This window comes from Corvus moneduloides, chromosome 27 (genome assembly GCF_009650955.1).
Source record: "Corvus moneduloides isolate bCorMon1 chromosome 27, bCorMon1.pri, whole genome shotgun sequence".
Classification (NCBI taxonomy): Eukaryota; Metazoa; Chordata; class Aves; order Passeriformes; family Corvidae; genus Corvus; species Corvus moneduloides.
This window is the reverse complement of record NC_045502.1, coordinates 250,818-278,057: the sequence shown is the minus strand read 5'-3', so window position 1 is coordinate 278,057 and position 27,240 is coordinate 250,818. Positions and strand designations below refer to the sequence as shown.

The following is a 27,240-nucleotide window of genomic DNA, read 5'->3' as shown; positions in this document are numbered from 1 at the left end:
CCCCTAGCGGAGCGGGGGAACAAGCGTATGTGAGACCCCCGGGACCCCGGGATGGGGGGGGTCCCCGGGAACGGGGGAACCCCCTGGACCGGGGCTGTGTGGGACGGGAGGGGGCACCCCTTGGAGCGGGGGGATTCCCAGGATCGGGGCTATGTGGGATAAAGGTCCTGGGATCGGAGCTGTGCGGGATCGGGACCGTGCGGAACTCGGGGTCGGGGTGGGGGGAATGTGGGGGGCGTGGAGAATCCTACGGAGCCGGGGGATTCCTTGGGATCAGACTGAAATGGGAGAAATCCCCCGGGTGTGGGTTTGTGCAGGATCCCCGGGACTGGGCTGGGCGGAATCGGGATGGGGGGAATGTCCTCCGGGCTCGGAGCAGTGCGGGGTCGGGAGGGCATCCCCTGGGATCGGGGGGAGCGACCCTGCAGCACTGGGGTTGTGTGGAATCCCCCGGGGTCAGGGATCCCCCGGTGCCGCAGGGGATGCGCGGGGCGCTGCGGCTGCTGCGGTTCCGGGGGGCCGCGGGCGGGGGGCCCCGGCTCGGGCTGGAGGAGGCGCCCGGGGGCGACCTGGTGGATCTGAGCGCGGCGGAGCCGGAGCTGCCCCGATCGATGCGGGAATTCCTGGAGATCGGCCCCCGCGGGCTGGCGCTCGCCCAGAGGTGGGTGCTCCCCAAAGGAGAGTGAACCCCAAAAGGGGGTATCCTCATGGACCTCCCCAGGAGTGTCCACCCAAATCTGCATGCTGCTTTGGATGACCCCAAAGTGGGTTACCCCAACAGCTGGCCCCCCAAAAAGGTGGGTACTCCAAATCATGGGTGACCCCCAGCGAGGTGTGACCTCCAAGAGTGCCCGACCCCAAAAAGTGGGTCCCCTCAAATGTGGATGTCCCCAAAAGGAGAGTCCCTAAAATACAGTTGACCCTCGTGCATGACCCCCCCAAAGGTGCATCCCCTGAGAAATGGGTGCCCCAAAATGTGGGTGATCCCGAGGGAGGGTCTGTCCCCACAGAGCACTGGAGTCGGGGCAGCACCGGGTGCCCCGGGCGACTGTGCAGCTGCTGGCACCCGTGGGGGACCCCGAGAAGGTGATCTGCGTGGGGCTCAACTACCACGACCACTGTCAGGAGCAGGGCGTGAAGGTCCCCAAGGAGCCCCTCATCTTCAGCAAGTTCCCCAGCGCCATCACCGGGCCCTTCGATGACATCGTGCACCCTCAGGACACCAGCGTGGGTACCCCGGGACCCACCCCCACAGCCCCCCGGGGAATGGCACTCCCAGCCCCCCTTCTGTCCCCACAGGAGCTGGACTGGGAGGTGGAATTGGCTGCTGTTATCGGGAAGAGGGGGCGGCACATCGAGGTACCCCCTGCCCCGGCCCCCGCCTCACTTCGGGGGGTCTGTGGGGGTGTCCCCCCATAAGAGGGTCCCCGCTGTCCCCAGGAAGCGGCGGCGCTGGAGCACGTGCTGGGGTTCACGGTGGCCAACGACGTGAGCGCCCGGGACTGGCAGATGCGGCGCAACGGGCGGCAGTGGCTGCTGGGGAAAACCTTCGACACCTTCTGTCCCCTGGGGCCGGCCATCGTCACCAAGGAGGCGGTGGCAGGTGGGACGGGGATGGGATGGGCACAGAATAGGGACGGGACAAGAACAGGACAGTGGTGGGATGAGAACAGGACAGGGACAAGACTGGGATGGGACAGCGACTCTTTCTTGGCTGCCACTGGTGGCATCACAACCCCCTGTTCCCCACTCCCCCATGTTTTTCCCCGAGGTGGGGTTGCGGTGGCACTGTCCCCATGTCCCCCGTGTCACCTCCCGCAGATGTCCACAACCTGTGGATCCGCTGCAGCGTCAACGGGCAGCGCATGCAGGACAGCAGCACCCGCCACCTCATCTTTGGGGTGCCCGCCCTCGTCGCCTGGGTGTCCCGGTAGGAATGGGGGGGCCGGGAGCCTCCAAAGCCCAGGCTGACACCAGGTCATGGCTGACACCTCGTGTGCCCCCAGGTTCGTGACACTGGTCCCTGGGGACATCCTGCTAACGGGGACCCCTGCAGGAGTGGGGGTCTTTCGGAAACCGCCCGTTTTCCTTCAGGTGAGGGGAAAGCGGGGGCTCGGGTGGGGCTGGGGGCGAGTGGGACACAGTGGACCCCTCTGGGGACAGATGCCACCATGTCCCCCTGTCCCCTCGCAGCGCGGGGACGAGGTGCAGTGCGAGATCGAGGAGCTGGGCACCATCTGCAACCGGGTGGTCTGATGGCGGAGAGACCCCCTGAAATCCCACCTCCCCCCCGTGGGGTCAATAAATCCAGGAGCCATCGGATCCCTGCGCCCCTTTATGGGTCTGGGGGGTTACAGCTGGATGAACTGGTGGATGAAGGCTCCCAGCTTCTCCCGGTTGGAAGCAGACTGGAAAGGCTGGGAGAGCTGCAGGAGGGGTCCGGTGGGGGTCTGGAGCTCCTCCAGCACCTGGGGGGGCACAGGGAGGTCAGGAGGGCAGAGGGGGGGCAGGAGAATGTTGGGGGGCTGGGGGAGCTGTGGTTACCCCCATGTCCTTGAAGCTCTGCAGGGAGCTCAGGGCCAGGCTCCTGTCGGGATACCCTGTGGGGAGAGAGATCCCGAGGGAACCCCCAAAGGCCACCTCCCAAGAGCCTGGCTCGGGGGTCACTGACCCCTAAAAGCAAGACCCCCCCACTTTCCCTCACCATCCTCATCCTCAGCCAGGAATTCCAGCAGTGCCTCCACGTAGTCTGCCTCTGCAGTGGAAGGGGTGTCAGCTCCCAGCTCCTGGGGGCTCCAGCTGTGCCTCAGTGGCTCCAGGGAGTCCCAAGGGGTTCCCTACTTTGGGGAGGTCCTACCAGACTGGGGCCAGGGCCCTCGCTCCAGGAATTCCACAGCCCGGCCGTAGGTCTGCAGGATGGGACTCAGGAGGCGGCAGAGGAAGAGGAGGAAGCCAGGGAAACTCTGGGGCTCGCTGAGCTGTGGGGGGACACACAGCCAGATTTGGGGGAGACCACCCTCCCCCCAGCCCGGGGGCAGCAGGGGAGCCCCCCAGTACCTTGTAGCACTGCTTGGGGACCCTGTGCTCGCTGTCACTGTCGCTGTCATCGGTGAAGGATCCCCAGGAATGGCCCCGCACGAAGGGCCGGGGTGCCACATCACAACCCCAGCGCTCACCTTCTGCCTGGGGGGACAACAGGGTGTCACCTCACCTCAAAGCCACCCTGTCCCCGTGCCCCAGGAGAGGTCTTGGGGTGTCACCCACCTCCTCCTCCTCCAGCAGCCCCCCAAGGATGAGCTTGTCCAGGATGTCCAGGCTGCGGCAGTCAGGTGGCTGGCAGGGCTGGGGACACAGAAAAGGGGTGACACGCCACCCCCATGTCCCCACCTGGAGCCCCAGCAGGGTTGGCGATGACAGGCCACCCCCGTGTCCCCACCTGGAGCCCCAGCAGGGTTGGGGATGACAGGCCACCCCCGTGTCCCCACCTGGAGCCCCAGCAGGGTTGGCGGCAGCAGCTGCAGCAGCTCCAGGATCTTGCGGAGCAGCTCGTCCCGGCTCAGCACGATCCTGGTGAGGCTGGAGGGGGGACCCAGGACAGGCAGCACCTCCAGCAGCAGGGCACGGATGGCACAGGCTGATGGGACAGGACTGTCACCAATTCCCCTGAATTACTAATGTCCCAGAGTCACCAAATTCCCCGGCATCCCCAATCCCCCGCATCTCCAACTCCCCCAGTGTCCGCCACCTCTGGCAGCCCCGATCCCCCCCATCCCCAATTCCCAGTGCCAGTAATCCCCTGCACCCCGATTTCCCCAGTGCCACTGACCCCTGGTGTCACCGAATCCCCCAGGATCACCGTCTCCCTGGCATCACCGATCCCTGCTGTCCCAAATCCCCAATGTCATCGGCCCCCACAATATAAACAATACCCCTGCTGTTCTCCAAACCGCAGCCATCGCCCATCCCCGGTGTCACCGATTCCCCCAGTGCCACTCAGCCCTGGTCACCAATTCCCACGGCATCTCCGCTCCCTGGTGCCACCAGTGCTGCCCTGTCCCCGCTCCCAGTGTCCCCACTCACCGCCCACGGCCTCCCCGGCCAGGCAGTGCCGGACACCCCCCGCCAGCCGCCCCAGCCACACCCGGGCCGAGGCCTTGGGGGGCCCCAGCACGGCCCTGGGGGGGCCCGGCGGGTGTGGGGCCAAGGGGGGCTGCAGCTGCCGCAGGCTGTGCCCCACCAGTGCCCGCAGCTGCCCCGAGAACCCCACGGCCCGGCCCCGCAGCAGGAGCTGCTCCAGCAGCTCCGAGAAATCCCGCATCAGCCGGGGCAGCAGCACAACCTGGGGGAACAGAGGGGGATTGTGCTGGGAATGCTGCTCTGGGGAAAAGAGGGGGCGATTCCCACTGGGACTGCGACTCCCTGTTAAAGGAGGGTGATTCCCACTGGGCATGCTGCCCTATGGCATGGGGAGTCCTGCTGGGAACGCTGTTCTGAGGGAAGGGAAAGAGGGAAAGCTTGTCCCACCTCCCGGTGCCTGTGGAGCAGCAGCGCCGCAGTGATTCCCACGGCCGTGATGGCGGAGCAGGTGCTGGAATCTGCAGCGGGAGAGGGACTCGTTATCCGGGGGGGATTGACCTCCACGCCCACTCCCGAGCACGGATGCCGTCCCAGGGGATGCAGGGACCCCCGGCCCCCTCACCGCTCAGCGCGTGCAGCCCCAGCGCCGTCACCAAAATCTCCTCTTCAGTCCCCAAACTGGGACTCAAAGTCCCCACATTCCCAACATCCGGCGGGCTGGGACATCAGGATGAGAAGGGTGAGGAGAGAAGCCAGGAGCAGAGATCCAAGGGGAAACACTGCCCAGGGCTCAGCTCCTCACCCCCTGCCCAGGATGGTGGGAAGCAGCAGCTGCCCTGGACGATTCCCTGTGAGGAATGGCCAGATGAGGTGGTTGTCCACAAATTCCTGGGAACGAGGATGAAGAAGCACCATGAGCTGACTTGATCCCTGGATCCCCAGGGCTGGGAGGAGTCTGGATGTCCCCAGGATGGATTCACTCAATCCACCCAGACACCTCAAACCCCACCAACATCCCAGTAGTAATCTCCCAGTGCCGGGATGGATCCAGGGGGATCCGCAGCTGCCGTACCCGTAAGGAGAAGGGCTGTGAGAAATCCACCTGGGCACATCCCTGGGGCCGGCGCAGGGCCTGGAATGCTGCCCGCAGACACGTGCCAATCCCGAGGGGCCGAGGGGGCTGCGAGGAGATGGCATCGAGGGATTAACGGCAGATTTGGAGGGATGCCACTCCCCAGGGATGCTCCCAGAGATCCAGGGCAACGCCTCTCCCTAGGGATCCTCCCAGAGATTTACGGGAACGCCAGGGATGGTGTCAGTGATCTGGGGGAGCACCATTCCCCAGGGACCACCCTGGAGATTTGGGGGAGCACCGGTGACCCCCCTGGCCCCCCTCTCACCGCTCCATCCTGCTCCGCTCTGCCAGGAGCCACGTCATAGGCGATTCCCACCGGGACGATGAGGACGTCGGGCACGGCCCCGTCCCGCAGCGCCCGGAGCACGCGGAGCAGCCAGTGCCGGGCGGGGTCCGCGAGCCGCAGCGAAGCCGAGGGCTCCTCCAGGAAGAGGACGAGGGGCTGGCGGCTCCGCAGCACCTCCTGGATGTACTGGGGAGAGACTGGGAGTTCTGGGAGCTGCCAGCACCTTCCCGAGTGCTCCAGAGGGATTTTTCAGCCCAAAGTGCACCTACCGCATCCAGCACAGCCCCCGGCAGCCCCTCATCCCAGTCACTCCATGTCTGTGCCATTCCTGAAGGCAGGAAAATCCCTCCCAGGTGCTGGAGCAGGGATCTGGCAAGGGAAGGACACCGTGGGCAACCACTGCAACCCCCTGGATCCTCTGGGAACATCCCACACCACCGCCTTACCGGAGGCGAGGGCTGGTCCGGGCGTCCACAGTCACCCTGGGCACCCCGATCCCCTGGGAGAGGAGCACGAAGGACAGGAGCAGCCCATCCACCTGGGACTGGTGGCTGCACAGGAACACCAGCGGCACCTCGGGCTGCAAGCAAGGGATCCCAGGGTGAATTTCCGGCATTCCAGGGGTTGGGAGCACCGGGCCGGGCTCCATACCGTCCTGGCAGCTTGCAGCACCATCTCCAGCTGCCCCCGGTGCAGCTGCACGCCCAGGAACAGACGGGTCAGGAGCTTGGGGAGCAGCCAGTGGCACAGCCTGTGGGAAAACTGGGAGTGAGGATCTCCGCCATGGATGGGGCTGCCCCAAACCCTCCCTACCTCAGTTTCCCCAACCCATCCCTGCTCAAAATTCCCAGTTTTTAACACGTGAAAGGTTGCACGTGATGAGACATCCTCCTTTCCACTGGCAACCAGAGCTGCCATCAGATATCCTGCATTCCCTCCATCTCCCTGTCCCCACTTGGGATCCCCGAAGGGATCTTACTCCCAGGGGAATACCTTCCCTTTGACGGCTCAGAAGTGCTCTTTATTCCCACTGGATCAGACCAGCAATGAAGCCCTGGATTCCCAGTTGTCAGTGATGGGATGGGAAAGGGAGAAGGAAAGGGAAAGTTTTCTCTGCTTCCCTCCCTCCTGCAGGGTTTGGATTTTCCCAGCTCCTCAGAAGGAATTGGGGGAATGGCCCCAGGAGCTAGAGAGGACCCTGAGGGCAGCCAGCCAAAAGATCTGTGTGCAGCTCCCAAAGGATCCCAAAATATCCCCCAAAGTATGCCAGCACACCACCCAAAAGGATCCTAGAAAACCACCCAAGGGATCCATGTGCATCCCCCCAAAATCCCAGACTACCTCCAAAAAGATCTGTACCCATCCCCCAGAGAATCCCAGAGTATTTCCCCAAACCATCCATGACCTCAGCAGCAGAGGGGAGAGCGGGGTCTGGATTTCCCTCAGGATCTGGCAGATCTCCTCCTTCCAGCGCCGCCGGGATCCCTCATCCCCTCCGGACCCCGGGTCATCCTGCACCCTGGGGAGGGAATGGGGAGGGGGCGAGCAGCCCAGCAGCTCCGTGTCGGGGTCCAGAGAGACTCAGTGGATTCCAGGATCACACCAAGCTGGGATCCAGGGACCAAACAGGATCCCCCGGGACAGGGAGCCGGCCCCTCCTGGGTGAGGGAGCTCCTGGGATTCCCCCGGCTGCTCCCACCCACCTCCTGCTGCTGCAGATCCGCTCCAGGAGCTCCCCGGGGGTCTCTGCTGGAATTTTCCATTCCCAGGCGGCGAGGAACGCACAGATCCTCCGGACCAGCCAGCCCCGAAACCTGGAGGGGACACACGGTGACATCCTGGCAGGGGGGGGCTTTTCCATCGGGATCAGAGCCCCCCCAGCTGCCTCTTTGCCGGGATTCAGGACGTTTCTCCCCATTTCACAGCTGGAAATGTTGAGGCACCAGTGAATTGATGCTTCAGGCTGCCCAGCGGGAAGGAAACCTGGGATTCAGGGCATCCCAAATCACGGAAATTTCCCAATCTACCCCCAAATCTGCACTGAGAGTGGGGTGGGTGGGAGCTTTGGGATATCCCAGAGCGTGCAGGAAGGGCTGGAGTGGGACAGGGGAGCTGCATTCCCTGTGATCCCAATGGATTCTTCCAAGCGTTTCAAAGCTGAAGATGCGAACATTTGGAACTGAACGGAGGATAATGATCTGATTTGGGAAGAAAAAAAGCAAAAACTAGATAATCCAGAGATTGCTCCCTAAAGGGGAGCGGAGCCAAAGCGATCTGGCACCTCAAGAACGAAAATATCTGGAAATGGCTCTGGGGCAGCTCCTGCCCACAGGAAAAGGGGGGATAACCAGGATTTTGCCTTTCCTGGTATTTTTCCTCCTTCTAGGGGGAAGCAGCTGTTTTCCCTTTTCCCTGGGAGCCAGGCTCACTCTGAGAGACGCCAGCTGAAGCCAGAGAGAAAAACAACCCTCCACCTCCACGTTCTTCCCACTAAGATTCCAAGTTTCGCTCAAACAAATAAAGGCATGACCCCAAATCCTCAATTCCATGGCTGGAGCACAGCCCAAGCCCTCAGAGACGCCACTTCCAGCCTCCCAAAATTGATTAATGAGCTGGGTTTGCGATAATGAGGAACCGGGGAGGATGGAGAGGGACTCCCATGGGCATTTTGGTGAAATATGGGGGGAAAAGTGTTTTTCCAGATGTTTTCTGCACAGAGCTCGTCCATCCTTACCGCGTGTCTGTCTCCGTCACGCGGCTGACGTCGCGGAACCCGAGAGCGGCGAGATCCTTGGGATAGAATCCATCCTGGCAGGAAAAACAGGATCAGTCACTGCCAACGCGGATCCTCGGCATCCCAGGATCCCAAACTCTCCTACCCAGCTCCTGGGGGTGCAGGTCTGGCAGCAGCGCCCCGAAACCGGGCGGTGGTATTTTCCCAGGAATGGTATGAAAACTTCCAGCTTTGGGTACGAGTTGCTGATCCACGTTTGCATCTGAGGGGGGAAAGAAAAATGGGAAGGGGCATCTGGGAACGCCAGATGTGGGGTGGATACACCCCAAAACGCGCTTGTGATGTGGGGGGGTTTCAATAATGGCAAGGAATAAAGGAATTTTAGCTGGGACAAGCTGGTGTCACGTTTTGGTGACTGTGTGGACCTGGATCAACCTGGATGCAGGGAAATCAGCCTGGTTCTGGGGGGATCAGCACCCTGGCAGGATCAGGCACTGGGTTTTCTCTTCCTCAGACACACAGATCCAGTGGGATTAACCCAGATCCAGTATAATCAGCTGGGCTATACGGGCCTGAGTGGGCTCAGTGGGATCCGGGGAGACCCCAGATCCCTCATCAGTCCTCTCCACCCCCACCTCCAGAGTCACAGGGTACCCTGGAGCACTGGAATTCCAATTTCCTGGCTCTCAAATTGGGATCCCCCCCCTCCCTTTCTGTAGGGTGGGGTTAACAAATTTTATTTCCTAAAAAACAAAGGGGAAGAAAAAGCAATTTGGGTTTAAAATGTAGCTGGGGGAGAGGAAAAGAAAGGGAAAACGAGGGGACCATGGCAGGGTTTTGGAGGGGATTCATGAGGGGCAGGCTGGTGGCACGGAGGGTCCCCGTGGTGTCACATACCTTGGGAGGTGTCATGGCTGGGGGGACGCCCCCAAACTGGGGAGAAGAGGCACTCGTGCTCGAGGGTCCTGGGAAAAATCCTGGAGACACAAACAGGTGGGAAGGGGGATTTCGGGAGGTTCGGGACACACAGAACAGGGGCGGGGAAAAGGACCCCACACGTTCCCCATAGGGAACGTGTGGGGGGACAGCACACCCCACACCGACCCCTCACACTCCACATCCCCTGTAGGGTTTGACGGGGGGGAACACACCCCACACGGGCCCGCCAGCCCCGCCAGGCCCCGAGGTGCGGGGGCAGCACCCCCGCACAGGCCCCACAGCCCCCACGGACTCCTTGGGTCACCCCCAGACCGGCCCCGCTGCCCCCCGGCCCGGAGGGGCTCAGCCCCACAGCCCTTGCGGAGCTCCGGGGGTCACAGCCCCGCCCGGCCCCGCTCACCGCAGACCCCGCGCTCCGGCCCGGCCCGGCCCCGCTCCGCCCCCGGGCAGCCCGGCCGGAACCGGCCCCGCTCCTGCCCCGGCCCGGGACAGCCCCCCCGGCCCCACCGCAGCCACCGGCGGGTCCCCATCGCCCCCAAGGGCCCGCCACCCCCTGGCCCTGGTCCCCGACACCCCTGGGGACACCGGGCCCGGCCTCGCCGTGGGCTCCCGGCCCCAGCCCCGGGCCCTGTCCCCCCCAGGGCCAGCAGCCCCCCGGCCCGAGCCCCCGGCCCGAGGCCACCCCAGCTCTGTCCCTCCCACACCTCCGAGCCCAAGGGGCTGCAGCGGCCTGGAAACACCGAAAAGGCCCCAATTCACCTGCAGAACCACACCAAGGAGCGGTACCCGGGAGCTGGGATAAGGGAGGGGATGGGAATGGCAGGAAAGAGGGGAAAACAAGCAAAGACAAAAAAGAAGGAGAAAGGAGGGGGGAAAGGAAAAGACAAGGGAAAACGCGAAAAATAAAATACTAGGAAAAGAGTGGTGGGGAAGAAGAGAAGGTAAGAAAAAAGGAGAAAAAAGATGGGGAAAAGGGAGAATAAAAGGGGAAAGACAAGAAAGAAAAAAGAAGAGAACGAGGAAAATGGGGGAAAATAAAAAGATAGGGAAAATGGGAAAAAATAAAAGACAACAAAAAAGAAAATACAAGCCCATGGTGGTTGGAGACCAGGTGCCCCACAAGCCACTCCATCCCTTCCCTCACCTGGACAGGGCAGAGGAAATACAAAGAAAGGCTCGTGGGGTGGGATAAGGATAGGGAGGGGTCAGCATGGTCCTGTGGGACCCCACTTGTCCTCTTTCCTTCCTTTTTCTTGGCTTTTTTCCTTTTCCTCATCTTTTTCTTCCTCCCTTTTTTCTTGTCCTTTCTATTTCTTTCTTGGTTTTTTCTCTCCTTTTTTCTTGTCTCTTTGCTTTTATTCCCCTTTTATACCATCCTTTCTTTTTCCCTTTTTTCTTGTCTTTTCTATCCCCCCTTAGCCCAGATCTCAGATACCGCTCCCAGATGTGTTCCCACAGGTGCAAGACTCCCCCGCCCTCCCCAAGAGGTGACACCCACCTCTTCCCCAGCACCCACATCCCTCCCTGGTCCTGCATACCGCCTGCACTTCCCCCCCATTCCTGGCACTCCCATCCTCCTGCATCCCCCCACTACCCCCGGCCTCACCCCACCTCTTTGTTCCCCCAGAACACCTGAAAAGGATCCCGATCCCTTCAATTTCCACAATAATTCAAGATCAGGAAGGCAAACCCCAGTTCCAGGCTCCTTTTTCTCCATTTATTGTATTTTTTTTCCATCCAGGAGCATTCTCAGCCCCCAGGAATCATCGCCATCTCAGGGGGGCTGGGGCCACAATACTCCACTCTCCCCCCAGCTCCCACTTCTCTCCTCCAAACCCCTCATTTCTCTCCAGATTTGGGCTTTGGGGGCTGTTTTCCCCCATTTTTAGGGGCCTGGGGACATTCCCAAGCACTGGCCTTGATCTGCTCCCAGAGGGAATAACCCTTCCTCCCCTCCTTGGAGCTCTCAACTCTCACTTCTCTCCTCCACAACACCTTTTTCACCCCAAATCAGACTCTGGGCACTCCCAGTTCGCCTTTCCCCCTCCCAGCCACAGGATCCAAATTCAAAACTCTCTTTCCCACCAGATACCTCATCTCCCCCCTTTAATAACTTTTTTGGGTGCTGACACCCCACAGTGACCCTGGGGTCACCCAGCCCCCATGAAGCTGTCGCAGCCCAAAGTGGGGGTTACCTGTCCTGGGCACTGCTGGAGCTGGGATGGGACCCAGGGACCCGGCACTCCCTTCCAGCTCCACCTGGGGAGGGTAAGGACCCGGGTGAGACCCTGGATTTGGGATGGACGGAGGGACTATCCCAGCGCCAGGCTCATGGAATGCCCTGCTCCACCGCCTCCTCCTCCTTCGCTTCCAGAGATTCCCACCTGGAGCAGGCAAAATCCTGGCTCTGTGACCTCTCCTGGCCCTGCCTGAGCCCCCAAATCAGGGGGAACGCTGGCGTCTCTCCCTCCAAGGGCTGATCCACCAGCAGAATTCCCTTTGCAGCATCCCACCCCGTGTCAGATCAGTTGGGAATCTCCCTCCAGCTCGACCCCAGGGTCACAAATGCTGGTGAAGTGGATCTGGGAGGAGGGAGAGGAGGGAGGCTGAAGGCCACGGCTCATGTAGGCTTCCAGAGATTTCAGCAGCTGCCTCGGCTTCTTTTTGGTGGATAATTCCAGCTCTGGAATGGTCAGAGGGGGAAAAGGTTGAGGGGAGCAAGACCTGGATGGTGTCAAAGGTCCAGTACATCTGGTGTCCTGACATTTCCCTTGGGAAAGGGCATGCTCATGCTTTCCTTGGGATGAGGGAGCACAGAAAGCTCAGTGCCAGCCTGAGCCCCCTGAGATTGGAATCCAGGGAAGGTGGGGCAAAGCTGGAGCCCAGCAGTGCCAGCTGGATCCCGATCTCCAAGGGATCCATTGGTTCCACTGACAGCAATCCTCTCTGGAGTAAGTAATTCATGGATGGGGGTTAAGCTGTGCCTCTGTGCGAGCCTGGGGAGCAGGGAATGTCCCCACGTGTCACCCACCTTGAGCCGCCCCATCACAGCATCCCTCTGGGGTGCAAAACAGGAGGAAAAACACCCCTTGAAGCACTGGGATAGGGAAAAATTGTGGAAAAACCTCAGTGTGAGGATTAAACTGGGAACGTTCGGACTTCTTGGGCAGGGCAGCCCTTGGCATTGGGTTGGGATGTGCTGAGAACACAGAGGGGGGTGTTTTGAGGTTGTTGTTTCCCCAAGGAAAGTTAGGGGCAGGAAAACCCGGGCAGACAAACCCTTGAGGAAGAAGCCAGCGTCAGCGATGGTCCCGTGCTGCCCCTTCCAGAGGTGGAAGAGCCGCAGGAAGGCAGCGGCGTAGAGGTCGTTCAGCACTCCGATGACCTGCTGCCGCCGGTTGCATTCTCTGGAAAAGGGGGAGAGGGGTCAGCCACATCCTGGGAAGGGGAAGGACTCTGGATGCAGTTTGAGACTCCAAAACCAGCACCCCCTCACCGGGAGAGCCGCTCCTCCCGCAGCGCCTGGATGACCATCCGGGTGATGTTCACCGACATGATGCAGAAGGGAAAATTCTGGAAAACAACCAGAATTCCAGCATTATGAAAGCTCAGTTGGAAAACCCACCTCCCCTCTGGCACCTCCGTCCCTTCGACACTGCATCCATGCATCCACAATTCCATGGGGTGGATCCCTGGGATCCATGTACAGCCCTACAGATCCAGGCTTGGATGGATGCTGAGGGTTGAGCAGACCTTGTACCCATGCTTAAACCTGGACTAAAATGTGGAATTTATGAAGACGGGCTCCCCTCACTCCCATTTTCCTGCTGCCCAACTCTCCAGCTTGTTTATCTCAGTCCAAGCCAGTATCAAATCTCTAAAATCCCACTCCCAGCATAAATACAGCACTTGGAGCTCAGCCCCAGCCTGGATCAGGGCTCCTTGGGCACCACCTTCTTCCCCTCACCAGCACGAGGTGGTACAGCATCCCAAAAAAAACTTAAAAGAGAAGGTTTTTGTTCTTCCCTTTCCCAGAGCATTGGGAATTCCACGGGAGACTCCCTGGCAGGGAGGAGGGGAAGGTTATGCCTGGGTTTCGTGCTGGGAGAGCTGGAAAATCTCCTGTGCCAGTGGCAGTGTCCGGGAATCCAGGACAAAGAACAGGATCTGCATCAGCCCCAGCATTCCTGTCCCACGCAGGTCGGTCCCAGGATCCACACCTGGGAAGGTGAGGGACAGCACGGAGTCACTCACTGTCACCTTCCCACTTCCATGGGCTGTTTATTCCGTTTTCCCTGTCACTGCCCTTCCAGAATCCAAGAATCCTAGGGATTCCCTTTCCCGAGGGAAAGCTTTCAGGGAATTTCCCTAATGGGGCCATCATCTTGGTCATCTGGGCATTAACCAGCCCCTGCTCTACCCCACCACTCCCATTCCCACACTTTTCCAGGAATTACCAACTTTTTTAGGAACATGGTACTGGGACGACCAGGCCAACCAGTCCAGATGTTGTACTGGGGCCAGTTTGGTTTAATACCTCTATGGATAAAGGGATTGAGAGTGCCCTTGAGAATTTTGTAGGGATATGGAGAGGAGTGGGAGGATTGGAGTTTTGGGGTCCAAGAAGGACACTGAAGTGCTGGAGCACGTCCAAGAGAGGGCAATGGAGCTGGGTCTGGAGCATAGGGAGTGGCTGAGGGAGCCGGGATAGAACGGAGTTGCTCCAGGGGAGGTTTAGTTGGATTTTGGGAATGGGAATCTCCCTGGGCAGAGGGGTGCTCCCTCTCCTACCCTGGAAGCCCAGCTGCTCCCAGTGTGCTCCGTAGCGCGGGCAGCCCAGCCTGGAGCGCATCAGCTGCCGGTAGATGGTCTGGAGGATCCGCATGTGCACCCACTCTGAGTCATCCAGGGCGCCTGGAGGGAGGGAGGCAACACCCCAGCTAGCTAAAAACACTCTTGGGATCTAAGAAACATCCCTCAGTGCCCCAAAAACACCGCTGGGCCCCCAAAAACAACAACATCACATCCTTCAAAAAACCCCCCTTGTTACCTAAAAACGCCCCTTGGCACTGTAAAACCCCCCAGCACCCAAACCCATGCCCCATGCCACCGTAAAAATCCCCTCAGTTCCTCAAAAACACCCCTCAGCACCCAAAAGATGCCTCTTGGCACTCAAAAGACCCCAGACCCACCCCTCAACACCCTAAAAACCCCACAGTGCCTAGACAATGTCCCTCAGTGCCCAAAGCCAAACCCCCCATCCACCAAAAATGCCCTCACAGCATCTAAAAAACACAACTTGGCACCTTAAAAACCCCCTTGGTGCCCAAAAAAGGCCACTCAGCCCCCAAACTCACAGGCCCAGGGTTTCCATGTGTGTGTGACCCCTTCATGCCAAGGGACTGGGTGATTCCCATCCCATCCCATCCCATCCCATCCCATCCCGTTTGCCCCTGGACTGAGGGGCAGGAAGGGCTGTGGAGCCAGAGGGCTCCTGCCTGGAGCTGTGTCCATAGGGAGGAGGGATGAGATCCAGCAGGGTGCAAAGGGAATCCCGGGGCCACTCACACTGTGCCATGGCCAGCGCCAGCTCCTGCTCTCCTTGGAGCTGCGGCCGGAGCCGGGGTGGCCCCCGGAGGCAGCGGAGCAGGGCAGCCAGGATGCCCCGGCGTCCTGGGGCGCGGACCTTCCCCTGCAGGAGAAACACCCCAAACCCATCAGGGAATGAGGCCAGAGGCAGGGGAAGGAGGCTGGTGCCCCCCTCTCCTACTGCCTACACTCCCACCACGGAGCGGGAGCGGGAGCCGGAGCCCGGCCGTACCCGGCTCTCGGAGAGCTCCGCGCTCTGGAAGTGCTGCAGCGCCTCAGTGAAGGAAATCGGAGGGGGGGGCGCGGCTGAGGTGCCCCCCAACCCTGCGGGGAGGCAGGGAGTGGGTCAGACCCCCAGTGACCCCGGACTCCCCCCGAATGACCCCCGATTCCAGGAGAATGAAGCCGAGGGGGAATTGGGGGAAAACGGAATCTCCCACCCCCTCCCTCCCCTCCACCCCCAAATAACGCCCCCAGCTTCTCCCCCACCCCTCCTGCCCTCCAGGATGCAGGTCCTTTCCCCCTTCCTGGACCTTTCCAGCTGCCAGCCCCTGTTAGTCCCAGTACCTGACTGGATCTCTTCCAGAGCCTCCCATTCCTCCCGGGCCCGGCGCTGCTCCTCGCTGATCCCTGTCCAAGGGAAGGGGTGCAGGAGTCAGATCGGGGTGGGAGACATGGAGTGGGAGGTTTCCTCCTTTCCACAACACCCTCATTACACCCTGGGGCTGTATTTCCTCTTTTCCAAGGAAAATCCCAGCCGGAGTCACCCAAGGCACTGCAAGGTTTATCTTGGATGAATTGGGGGAACAATCTGGGACCAGATGGATTTGACTGAGACCGCCCCGCTACTTGATCCCTGCGGTCCTTCCCAGCCCCTCAGGTGACTTTTCCACTAGGAAACACCGCGATTGATCCAAGGGAAGCAGGAAAAGCTCACCAGGGTCTGGGGGCTGCCCCGCTCCGAGCACCAGCTCCTGCAGGACACCTTCCTGTCCCAGAGCTAGAACCTGAGGGGGACAGAGACAACACAGTGTCACTCCCCGCGGCAAACCCCGAACACCAACCGACCCCGAATCCCAAGGGTTTCCCCCAGGGAACAGACCCTGTGCCCCGCAGGAAGCTGGCTCAGACCCCTTCGGGTCCCAAGATGGTTTTTTTATGGTTGCAACGATAGAAATGGAGCAATGAGGGGAAGTGGGGGGCTGGGACCCCTGCGTGGGGGGCCCCCGCGGGTGCCGGCTGGCGGGGGCTCCGGCCGGACACGCACGGGCGGGGACTTGCCGGGGGGACAACGCGCTGCCGCTCCTCCGGCTGCTCCTCCAGCCGCTCCGAGCCCCCGGCGCCGCTCATGGCCTGGGGAAGAGGAGGGAATCAGCTGGTGGGAAGGGGGAGTCCCGGCGACTGACACCCACCAGAACCAGCCCAGGCTCTCAGGAAGCCCGCTGGGCCACTCAGCGCTCCCCATCCCTCAAGGGCCTCCTGCAGCCCTCAGTATCCCCTACGCCTCAGGAACCCTTCCCAGGCCCCCTTCAGCCTCTCGGGAGCCCTCCAACCCGCTCAGGAGCCCCTTCCAGCCCCCCCTCCGCCCCTCAGAAGCCCCGGACCCTCCGGGTTCCCTCAGCCCGCGGCCGCCGCACGCCGGGAGCTGCAGTCCGCGCCTCGGCCCGCCGGGGAGGCACACGGGACTACAGCTCCCGGCGTGCACCACGCGACAGCCGCGCGGGGGTCGCGCCGAGCTGAGCGGGGCGGGCCCGGGCCCGGGGCCGGGGCCGGGGCCGGGGGCGGGGGCGGGGCCGGGGGCGGGGGCGGGGCCGGGGCGAGCCCCAAGCGGCGGGGCTGGAACGGAGCCGGTGCCCGGCACGGCGGCGGAGCTGGAACGGCGGTGCTGCCCAGCACGGCGGTCGGACCTTCCGGGGTCGGGAGCGTGGCGATCAGTCCCAGCCCTCAGTGCCCAGTCCCAGCTCCCAGTGCCCAGTCCCAGCTCCCAGTGTCAGTTCCCAGTGCCCAGTGTCAGTTCCCAGTCCCACTACCAGTTGCCAGTACCAGCTCCCAGCATCCCAGCGCCAACTCCCGGTGTCAGCTCCCAGTGCCCAGAGTCAGCTCTCACTGCACAGTCCCAACTCCCAGTGTGCAGGACCAGTTCCCAGTGCCCAATGCTACTTCCTAGTCCCAGCTCCCAGTGCCAGCCCCCGCCCCGCCGCCCCTCCCCGCGCATCCCCCCGCCCAGTGCTGCAGCCGCTCCCCTTCCCCTCTGTTCCGGTTCCCGCTGTCCTCGCCGCTGCTCCCGGCTCCGCGGGGCAGAGCGAGGCTCACGCAGGCCGGACGGAGCAGCACCATGTGGCTGCAGGCGCTGCTCTTCCTCGCCCCCCTTCTCCTTCTCCTCATCGTCCTCCTCCCGCTCCTCTCCCTGCTGCTCCTGCGGGTCCCGGGCAGCCGCAACCCCTTCGCCACCGACACCCGCCGCCCGCCCGCCCCGCTCGTCACCGACAAGGCTGTGCGCAGGACCGTCGTCAAGACAGGTACGGGACCCCCGGGGGCATCAACAGCCCAGGGTGTCACCGCCCCCCAGGACAGCACTGGCCCCCCAGGGTGGTGTCACCCCCCGGGACAGCACCGCCCCCGCGGTGTCATTAATCCCCCCGGAGCGGCATCACCCCGAGGCTGGCATCACCCCCCGGGCTGTCCTGGACCCCCGGGGCAGTACTGACCCCCCCACGGTGGCATCTCCACCTGCGGCAGCGTTCATTAGCCCCCCCCGGGGTGGCACTGTCCCCCCCCAGCATCACTCCCTGCTCACCGTGGTTTCGGGGGTCCCCCATGCCGTGGGGTGCCCCCTCAGTGACTTTCCCTGCTTTCCCCGCAGTGTTCTCCCCAGAGAAGGTGCCTCAGGGGCTCGATGCCATCGTGGTGGGCAGCGGCGTGGGCGGCCTGGCGGCTGCGGCTCTGCTGGCCAAGGCCGGCTGGCGCGTGCTGGTGCTGGAGCAGCACGGGAAGCTGGGGGGCTGCTGCCACACCTTCACCGAGAAAGGCTTTGAGTTTGACACTGGTATGATTTGGTGCCCCAAATTCCCCCCGGACCCAGGGGAGGGGCATGGGAGACCCTCAGGGTGGGAATTGCACCCGTTGGGGTGAGGACTGGGGCTCCCCAGCACACACCTCGCGTTAGACAGCCCATTTTCCTGTTCTTCATCCCAAAATCCTCTGGCTGTAGGATACCAAACCCCCCAAATTCCCTATATCCAGCCCCTATGTAATTCCCAGCACGGGGGATGTCACCTCAGGACACATCTTGCTGGCACACTTTTTGTGGCAAGACAAAGTCCGGCTTTCAATCTCCGGGATTAATTATTTATAGCAGAGGTGAATAGCAAACAGTAACAAAATTCCAAAATTACCAGTTAAAAACACTAAAGCCAGTGCCATTCACCCCAGTTGGGAGGCAGGTATATCCCAGTTTTTCCCTTTTCCTTCCATATGAAGCTGCTGGGCTGGGGGGCGGAAAAATAAGAGGAGGGTTCTGTACATCCCAGGGTGGAAAAAACCCAGTAAAAATACCAAAATGTAACAAAATTCCCCAAACTCCTAATTAAAAAGCAGTGGCAAGCACTGTGTACCCTAAGTAGGAGATGGGTGTATCCCAGATTTTCCCTTTCCTTTCCACATGGAGCTGATGGGGTGGGCATGGATAAATAAGAGGTGGGTTTGGTGCTTCCTGGGGTGGGAAAATAAAAGAAAAAAAAGGGGAAAATAAAGGAAAAAAGAGGATAATAAAGGAAAAATGTCTATTTTAGGGATCCACTATGTGGGGCAGATGCAGGAGGGCTCCTTGATGCGGTTCCTGGTGGACCAGCTGACAGATGGGCAGCTGGAGTGGGCCCAGCTCCCGGCCACCTACGATGCCGTGGTTTTGGGGGACCCCCAGGGTGCTGGAAAGACCTACCACCTCCATTCTGGGAAGCGGGAATATTTCCGGAGGCTGAAGGAGCAGTTCCCCGGGGAGGCAGCAGCCATCGATGAGTTCCAGCGGTTGGTGAAGGTAGAGGCAGATCTGGGTGGGATAAAACGAGGGGAGTTTGGATCTGGGGGTCACACAAAGAGGGGAACCCCCCCAGCACCTGGATGCCGGGCCCCCCCAGGGAATAATGGCATCATCCAAAATCACCCTTTTCTGCCTCAAAAATGCAGCACCACAGATGTTTTGGGGGAGATTTTTGGGCAGAGTTCTTTAAGGAAGCTTTTTTGAAGAACCTTTTTTTTAGGGAGCTTTTTGGGGGAGTTTTTCGGGAGGACCTTTTTGGAGCAGTTTCAGTGGGGGAGCTTTTTTGGGGAAGCTTTTCCTAAGGGAGGTTTTCGAGGGAAGCTTTTTGAGGGAGCCAGTACTCCCCTTGCCCACAGCTCCCCAGGATGCCCAGCAATGAATTTAAGGGGAAAAATATGCTTTGGAGCATCTTTGGGTCGTGTCTGAGCCCCCGGGTGTGCCAGTGAGCCCCAGGCTGTCCCTGCAGAGCTCCGGCCGCGGGGTCGTGCTGCTGGGTATCCTGAAGATGCTCCCGCGGTTCCTGGCCGGGCTCCTGATCCGCTCCCAGCTGCTCCCACGCCTCTGCCCCTTCTCCCGCCTGGCCTCACGCAGCCTCAAGGAGGTGGTGGATGGTCTCACCCCCAACCCCGAGCTCCGGGCTGTCCTCAGCTACATCTTCCCTACCTACGGTAGGTGACCAGGAGGCTCTGGGATGACATTAAACCCTTTAGAAACAGAGAAAAGGTAACAAACTCCTTTTTTCCATGCTTTTGGGGGGTTTGCAGGGATGCTGTGGTGGATGCTTGACCAGCATCTTTGTCCCCAAGTCACCGGCAGATGACACATCCCCGTTGCTCATCTCCATCTCTTTCCCTCTGTGCTCTTCTCCTTCCCGATGGGGCGACATCATTCCTGCACAAGGGAATATTCCCCCGATAGCCCCTGAGCCTCCCCCTTCCCTCCATCCCAGCACCTGGGCTTGGCTTACAGCCCCCCATGACTTGGTCACGTTGGTGACCACAGGCTTTGCCATGGGGACACCCACACCCGACATCCTCCCTGCTCCTCCAGGCTCCTCACCTTCCTCCCAGTGTCATATCCAGGGTGTTCCTCCTCCTGAAATCTTCAGGATAAGCCCCAAACTCATGATTTGCCCAAACCCTGCCCCTTTTCCCAGGTGTGCTCCCCTCCAAGGCCAGCTTCTCCATGCACAGCATCCTGGTGAACCACTTCCTCCATGGCGCTTGGTACCCCAAGGGTGGGGCTGGGGAAATTGCCTTCCACATCATTCCCGTGATCCGGAAGGCTGGAGGCAACGTGTTTGGGAAGGCGCCAGTGCAGAGGATCCTGCTGGACCCCCAGGGCAGAGCCTGTGGTGAGCACCGGCCCGGAACGGGGCGTGGGGCTGCTCCCCGAAGTGGGGCTCCTTTCACCAGCACCTCATTCTTCCCCCTCTGGGTTTTCCCTCCCAGGTGTGAGTGTCAAAAAAGGCCAAGATTTGGTGGACATCTTTGCTCCCGTGGTCATTTCGGATGCTGGGATCTTCAACACCTACGAGAGGCTGCTGCCAGCGGAGGCGCGGGCTCTGCCAGGTACCGCATCAGCGCTGGGCTCCGGTGGGGTTACAGCGTTAATCCCATCCTAAGCCTCATCGGAAAGGGGATTTATCAATTAACATTGGCAAACCCCCTGTTGCTCCTGTGCCACAGCCCTCAAAGCCCAGCCCTGGCCGCTCATTTCTTCACAGGGGTTTTAATTAAGCTTAAATTAATTGGCCCAAGTTGGGTGTAGTTTGCAAAGTCCCAGTTTGGTGCGAGGATTCCCTTAAAAACACAGTGCAGGGCCCCGAAATTTGTGGAATTTGCCAGAAAATCTTCTGGAAGGGGCAAGGATGGATGGAAGGGGCATGGATGGGGGGAAGGGGAATGGTTGTGTGGAAGAGGACAGAGGTAGGTGGGAAGGGGCACAGCTGGGTGGAAGGGGGATGGTTGTGTGGTTGGGAAGGGTCAGCATTTGGTGGGAAGGGGTCAGGATTGGAGAAACCACTTCTTTGTAGCTGAGGATCCTAGAAAAGCCTGATTTCCCCCAGAACAGACTAATTCCCCTTTTTCCCTCCATACTGCAGAGATCCAGTCCCAGCTCCGCATGGTGACCCATGGGGAGGGGGGTTTCACCGTCTTCGTCGGCCTCAGCGGCTCAAGGGAAGAGTTGGGGCTGGAAGCCACCAACTACTTCATGTTCCCAGGGAATGACCTGGATGGAATGTAGGTTTGGCTTCACCTTGGATGTGCTTCGTTGAGCGTAAGGAGATGAATTCCTGGGCAGTGACTCAGAAAATGGGGATTTGGCCCTAAGGAGGATTCAGGGGAAGGTGTGCATCGAGCCCCAGCTCAGCCCTTCCCTCTCATGCAGGATGAAGCGCTACCTGGCCTCGTCCAGAGAAGAAGCTGCCAACAACATCCCTCTCCTCTTTGTCACCTCTCCATCAGCCAAGGACCCCACCTGGGAAATGAGGCACCCAGGTAAGGCTGACACCCAGCCACAAATGCCTGTGAGAGGCTTCAAAGCTCTTGTTGGGGTTTGGTGACCCCAAACAAGGAGTTTCTACTCAGCTGTACATGATCAAAGCCGCTGAGCACAGGGCTCATGGAACATGGTCTTTGGGATATCTGGATGGAGGACATGGAAGCCCAAAGATCTGGGGACATCTCCCGGGTTTGGGGCAGCGACAGGGTGGGATGAGGGTGGGCAGAGGGACGAGCACCCCAGACTTGTCCTCACGCAGGTAAATCCACGCTGGCCATCGTCACCTTCGCCAGGTACGAGTGGTTTGAGGAGTGGAAGGACAAGCAGGTCCACAAGCGGGGGGATGACTATGAGGACCTGAAGAAGACTTTTGTGGATGCCATCATGCAGACTGTCTTCAAGCTCTACCCTCGCATCGAGGGCCGGGTGAGGAAACACAAGGTTCAGGGGTCTTAAACTGAGGGTTCAGGGGTCTTCCAGCTCCTCTCTGGGTCCCCTCTACCCACCCAGCATTGGAGCTGGGGCTGGACCTGCTGCACATGAGGCCCAGTGTGGCACCAACCCATCACTGCTGCCTCGTCATGGTGCAAGGGCGAGTGACCATGGCATCATGGAATGGTTTGGGTTGGAAGGGACCTTAAAGCTCACCCAGTTCCACCCCCTGTCATGGGCAGGAACACCTTCCACTAGACCAAATTGCTCCCAGCCCCATCCAACCTGGGCAGACCTGGATGACCATCCCAGGATGATCCTTCAGAAACATCCTGGGACAAAACCTGGCCAGAACCACCCCCCCAGGGTCTGCGAGGAGACCCGTCCCAGCCCCACACCTGGGTTCCTGCAATGGCCCCCGGTCCTGCTACCCCTGCAGACCACCCTGTCCCCTGTCCCCCGCAGATCGAGTACCTCTCCAGCGGGACTCCCCTCACCAACCAGCACTACATCGCCAGTCCCCGCGGGGAGCTCTACGGCGCCGACCACGGCATTCCCCGCCTGCAGGACAAAGCCATTGCTGCCGTGCGGGCAGAGACGGCCGTGCCCAACCTCTACCTGACAGGTGACGGGGCCACCAGCATTCTCAGATGAGGACAGCTCTGGGGGAGCAGGATGGGGGGGAGAAAGCCTTCAATCCTGAAATGCAATAAAGGGAAGAGCCACTGCGATGCTGTGGGGCAATGGAAGAACCGCTGGGAAAGCGGAGTTCCATGGTCCCACACGGGGAGGAGGAGAGGGCTGTGCTCCTCCAGCTCTGGGAGGTTGTCTCCTTGCCCAAGGCAGGATGAAGCCCTTTTCCTGCTGGGGAGAAGGAATGGTCAGACAGGGAGAGGGTTGTGGGTTCAGATTCCAGGGGTGGAGTGGGGGCAGCTGGAATGTGGGGAAGGTAATGCCTGAACCACCACTGATGGTTGGCTGGGATGGAATGGGGAGTGAGAGCTGCTCACAGCAGGGCCACATCTGCTGCTGCCTCCTTTCAGGGCAGGACTTGTGCCTGGAGGGTTTCATGGGAGCCCTGCAAGGAGCCATCATCTGTGCCAGCACTGTCCTGAAGCGCAACCTCTACTTGGACATGGTGTGGCTGAAGATGCGCCTGCAGGCCACCAGCTCCAAGAAGGGAGACTAAGGCCCACTGTCCCACCACCAGGGACCCCCACTCCTCACCACAGCACCCCTAACTCACTCTCAGCTTTCACGCACCTGTAGCAGATCCGTCTCTTTGCCAAACGGAGGGATTTCAATCCAAGAAGATGCTGTTCCCATTCCCAGACAGATCATGTTGGACCTCACCCCCACAAAAAAAATGCATCACCTTCCACCATCATGTCCAGTGCTGGTCCCTGGCCATGAAGAAGGTCCCCAAGAGCTGCTCTGAGCAGCCATGGCCAGGAGAGAACTCAAGATAACCCTAAAACAGGTGGCACCAGCAGGTACCAGCATGGCCCAGCAGCTGGGGGTGCTGCTGCTTGATCCCATCAGAATCATCAACCTCCACCTGCAGCCCCCAGAGCTGTCTGAGAGCAGTGGTGCTTGCAGGCTGTCCAGTGATTCCAAAGTCACCCCTGGCAGCAGCAGGACCCTGACCCCCAGCATTCCCAATGTTTGGGTGCTGCTCTCCCCCCGTTGCCCCAAGGCACTGGTGGCATGAGCACATGCTCCTTTGGCAGCAGCAAAGTCCTTCTGTCTGCTGGTAAAAGCTTGGGAACAGGATCAAAGTCCTCTCCAGATGGGAAGGGAAGCACATGAGACTGAAGTAATAAAACAGTGATGATGATCCTGGGATTTGTGCCTCATGATGGGTCAGCAGGGCTGGGGGTTGTGAGGGAAAAAGAAGGCAAAAAGAAGGGGAGGCAGAATGGAAAGTGGAATGGGAAGGGAAAGGGGAAGGGACAGCCCCATCCTTGTGAACGTGCTGCTGGGGGTTTGTCCTGCACCAGCCAAGTTTTGGGGAGGAATTATGGCAGAACGGCCACAAATTGGACCCCAAGTGAGGAAAAGCAGCTGGCCAGCATGGACTTACCTTCCTCCCACCTCCCTGGAGCAGACAGCCATGGGAAGAAGGAATTCCCTGGTACTGGGGGGTACTGCTGTGAGCACGGTGAGTCCTTCGTTAGCACTGGGGCACCTTGGGCTGTGGCTCAAAGCCCATGAAACTGACCCAGATTTTCCAGATTTGATCATGGAGAAGTGCCCAGTGCGCACCAAAACCCCTGTCTTGGGGTGACTTTATGATGTTGTATCCCCTATTGCTGCTCTGGGCCCAGAAATTAATTCTGTGCCTTTAAACTGAGCCTGAGAGGGGAGAGAGGAAAAAGCCGAGTGAACCTTACAAAGCAGTTGTTCAAGGACACAGACACACACTCCTCTGTGTCCTCCTGCAGCAGCAAGAGTGGAGGAAGCACCCTGCTTGCTTTTCAGCCAGCTTTCAGCTCCTTTCTCTGGAGGGAGACGGAGAGTTGAACTTTGTTTTCCTGGAACTTCAGTTTTTCCCTTCTCTTCTGGACTGTTTCAACATCAGAACACATTGGGAGAATTTTCCACTGAGGCCCTGGAGGTGGGCCCACAACCCAGCTCCAAGGAGGAGGAGAGAGATTACACCTACTGAAGGACTCTGAAATCTTCCCAGGGCACAGCAGTGAACTGGGGAGGCTGCTCTGGGCACCTCCAGCAGCTGCAGCCCCACAGCCCAGCTGAGACCCCACCTGCAGAGCTTCCTCCAGCTCTGGGTCCAACACCAGAGGGATGTGGAGCTTCTGGAGTGAGTCCAGAGGAGACCATGGAGATGGCTGGAGCCCCTCTGCTCTGGAGCCAGGCTGCAAGAGCTGAAGGTGCTCACCTGGAGAAGAGAAGGCTCCGGGGAGACCTCAGAGCCCCTTCCAGGGTCTAAAGGAGCTCCAGGAGAGCTGCAGAGGGACTGGGGACAAGGGCTGGAGGGACAGGACACAGGGAATGGCTTCCCACTGCCAGAGGGCAGGGTTAGATGGGATATTGGGAAGGAATTGTTCCCTGTGAGGGTGGGCAGGCCCTGGCACAGGGTGCCCAGAGCAGCTGGGGCTGCCCCTGGATCCCTGGGAGCATCCCAGGCCAGGCTGGACATTGGGGCTTGGAGCTGCCTGGGACAGTGGGAGGTGTCCCTGCCCATGGCAGGGGTGGCACTGGATGGGCTTCAAGGTCTCTCCCAAGCCACAGATTCTTGTTTGGGGTTAGAGGCCCACAGGGAATCCCCAAGGCCCCCAGAGAGCAGAACTGGGGGAGCTCAAGGTGGCCATTCTCCCCACAGACTTGTCAGGGGGAAGATTCGACTGGGGGTGGATGTGGAGTGTGACAGTGCAGAGCTGGAGGCTGATCCAGGTCGGATCTCTGACTACCTCCCCCTCCCTCCCTGGACCACTGAGATGTTCACCTGCAGCCCAGGCAAGGGAGAGCCCCTGACGCACCAACACCAGCCAGAAGAGTTTCCTTTTGCCAAAAAAATAGGACAAAGCAGGGCCAGGGCACAGCCAATGTCCCTGTCCTTCCCTTCACCCTGCAGGCTGAGCATCCTTTCTCAGCCCCTGTGGATCCACGCTCCTGCAGGGTCCCGGAGGCTGGGGACCGAGGCCCTGCCTCACTCCCAGCCTGCTGGAGACATCTCTTGTTCTCAGCCCTGAGGGGTCCTGAGGGGGAGAGACTGAGGGGTGACCAGCAGCAGCTTGTTCCCTGTCACACATGGAGACAGAGGGACAAGTTACAGAAAAACCAACCAGAAATCCCTCTGGGAAGGTGAGCAGCTCAACTGGAGCACCAGAGCTATTGGGAGGAGGGTTTAACAAGCCAGATCCTCTTCCCAGGGACCCTCTGCAGAGCAGAAACCTCTGATTTAGGCACAGAACAGTGCAGTGACACCCAGCAGCATCCCCGTGGCTCCCAGAGCTCCAAGGAGACCCAGACCTGCCTCTCCTCCTGCTTTTCTCACCCAAAAGAGCTCCAACCTTGCAAATGCTATCTCACTCATTTTTGGTGGTTTTTTAATCCAAACAAACCTTCCCAGGCCATGGCATTTGTCTTGCAGAGGCAAAGCTGATGTGTTTGCTTGGCTGGTGCCCTGCCCCTAAGGAAAATACCTGCAGTGAGACCAGCTCAGGCTCACGTGTTTGCTCAGGAGGCCGTGCAAGATTTAAAGATTTCAGCAAAGAAGATAAGATAAAATAAACCCGGGGTGGTTAACAGGGCTTGAAGGTTGGGTTCACTGGGGATCCAGAGTAGAGGTCAGGGAGTAGGAGCATTTCACAGAACCATGGAATCATTTGGGTTGGAAAAGCCCCCTGAGACCACCAAGTCCAGCGGATTCCCCGCACTGCCGAGGCCATCACTGACCCGTGTCCCCAAGTGCCACATCCACACGTTTGTTAAATCCCCCCAGGGATGGGGACTCCAGCACTGCCCTGGGCAGCTGTGCCAGGCCTGGACTGCTGCTTCCACAGAGGAATCTTCCCAATATCCAACCGGAACCTCTCCCAGCACAGCTTGAGGCTGTTTCCTCTTGTCCTGTCCGTTGTTCCCTGGGAGCAGAGCCCGACCCCCAGCTGGCACCGCTCTCCAGTCAGGAGGGTTGAAGGGCACAGACCCAGCCCCAGCCCCCCCTCAGTTCCACCCAGTTTCTCGTGCATTAAACCTCCTCCGCCCTCCGGGCCTCTCTGCTGAACTGCCTTTATTGGGATGTCTCAGCAAGCCAGCCCTGGTAAGTAGAGCCCAACCCAGCTGGCAAAGCATTTCTGATTTTATTTGACATTATTTCCACTCATGGACTTTGACTCCTGGGCAGTTGCCCCAACATGACTCCCCCCAGACACTCCACACCCCTGGGGTGCTCCCATTGCTTCCTGCACCCAGGGACAGGACCTGACTTGAGGGGCTGTTCTTGCCCCAGCACCCCTGCTCTGCCTGCCAAAGTATTTTGGGACCTTTCCAGCCCTCTCACATCAGGGTGAGAGCAGGCAAGGGGTTCAGCGAGCTCTTGGAGCACAATGCAGTGGGTTTTTTTGGGAACTCATCCTAAGGACACAGAGCAGAGCTCTGAGCCCTCCTAGCAAGGCTTGGAACTGGGGGGTCTGTAAGGTCTCTCCCGACCCCACATCCCCATGGGAATTTTCATTTGACCCCCCATTTTCACCGTTTTTCCTCCTGCAAGCTGTCAGTAACCCCATCCCCAGGAAATCCAGTGGCCCTCCCGGTCTCCAGCCGGGCCCGTTCGCCACTGCCCGGACCGGAGCGGAGAGCGGAAGGCGGGATTTCCTCCTTTTAGGGAAAAGAGGCGGGGGAAAGGAGGGAGTTTCTTCCATTCGCTGCAGGAAACACTCCCCAGAAGTACCCTCGTCATGCACCGGGGATCAGGCACCGTCTCATCCCTTCCCACAGCTGGCTGGCAGCAGCAGCCACACCACTCTCTTTTCCGGTCTCCC

At 60.1% G+C, this 27,240-nt stretch overlaps 4 protein-coding genes across 5 annotated transcripts; 2 read left to right on the top strand and 2 right to left on the bottom strand.

Moving 5' to 3' along the window:
- Positions 1-273: 273 nt before the first annotated feature.
- On the top strand, positions 274-2,322 carry LOC116435530 (fumarylacetoacetate hydrolase domain-containing protein 2-like). The gene is made up of 7 exons (XM_032091928.1): positions 274-661; positions 1,011-1,227; positions 1,300-1,359; positions 1,441-1,603; positions 1,822-1,930; positions 2,007-2,094; positions 2,194-2,322. Exons 1-7 carry the CDS (start codon positions 483-485, stop codon positions 2,254-2,256), a joined length of 879 nt encoding a protein of 292 aa, XP_031947819.1. The 5' UTR covers positions 274-482; the 3' UTR covers positions 2,257-2,322.
- On the bottom strand, positions 2,318-9,437 carry GPAT2 (glycerol-3-phosphate acyltransferase 2, mitochondrial). The gene is made up of 21 exons (XM_032091897.1): positions 9,130-9,437; positions 8,378-8,494; positions 8,233-8,306; positions 7,202-7,312; positions 6,904-7,017; positions 6,150-6,249; positions 5,945-6,078; positions 5,768-5,867; positions 5,478-5,684; positions 5,150-5,257; positions 4,880-4,965; positions 4,700-4,794; positions 4,525-4,595; positions 4,081-4,339; positions 3,486-3,634; positions 3,265-3,342; positions 3,058-3,183; positions 2,858-2,978; positions 2,705-2,755; positions 2,545-2,600; positions 2,318-2,468 (listed from the first exon to the last, which is right to left on the bottom strand). The coding sequence occupies exons 1-21, from the start codon at positions 9,142-9,144 to the stop codon at positions 2,352-2,354; spliced, it is 2,289 nt and encodes a 762-aa protein (XP_031947788.1). The 5' UTR covers positions 9,145-9,437; the 3' UTR covers positions 2,318-2,351.
- A 1,425-nt stretch (positions 9,438-10,862) lies between these two features.
- Positions 10,863-16,470, bottom strand: ELMOD3 (ELMO domain containing 3). 2 transcript variants are annotated; one of them, XM_032091919.1, is made up of 11 exons: positions 16,365-16,470; positions 16,042-16,113; positions 15,698-15,767; positions 15,328-15,390; positions 14,993-15,084; positions 14,740-14,863; positions 13,963-14,085; positions 13,261-13,391; positions 12,668-12,744; positions 12,451-12,578; positions 10,863-11,854 (listed from the first exon to the last, which is right to left on the bottom strand). In XM_032091919.1, exons 2-11 carry the CDS (start codon positions 16,108-16,110, stop codon positions 11,691-11,693), a joined length of 1,041 nt encoding a protein of 346 aa, XP_031947810.1. In that variant the 5' UTR covers positions 16,111-16,113; positions 16,365-16,470; the 3' UTR covers positions 10,863-11,690. The 2 variants fall into 2 exon arrangements, with proteins under 2 accessions (XP_031947810.1, XP_031947809.1); XM_032091918.1 differs by lacking the exon at positions 16,365-16,470 and having other exon boundaries at positions 16,028-16,331.
- A 530-nt stretch (positions 16,471-17,000) lies between these two features.
- Positions 17,001-23,581, top strand: RETSAT (retinol saturase). The gene is made up of 11 exons (XM_032091899.1): positions 17,001-17,279; positions 17,624-17,806; positions 18,552-18,796; positions 19,266-19,467; positions 19,956-20,153; positions 20,251-20,370; positions 20,904-21,042; positions 21,191-21,300; positions 21,564-21,730; positions 22,202-22,361; positions 22,780-23,581. The coding sequence occupies exons 1-11, from the start codon at positions 17,096-17,098 to the stop codon at positions 22,923-22,925; spliced, it is 1,854 nt and encodes a 617-aa protein (XP_031947790.1). The 5' UTR covers positions 17,001-17,095; the 3' UTR covers positions 22,926-23,581.
- The last annotated feature ends 3,659 nt before the right edge of the window (positions 23,582-27,240 follow it).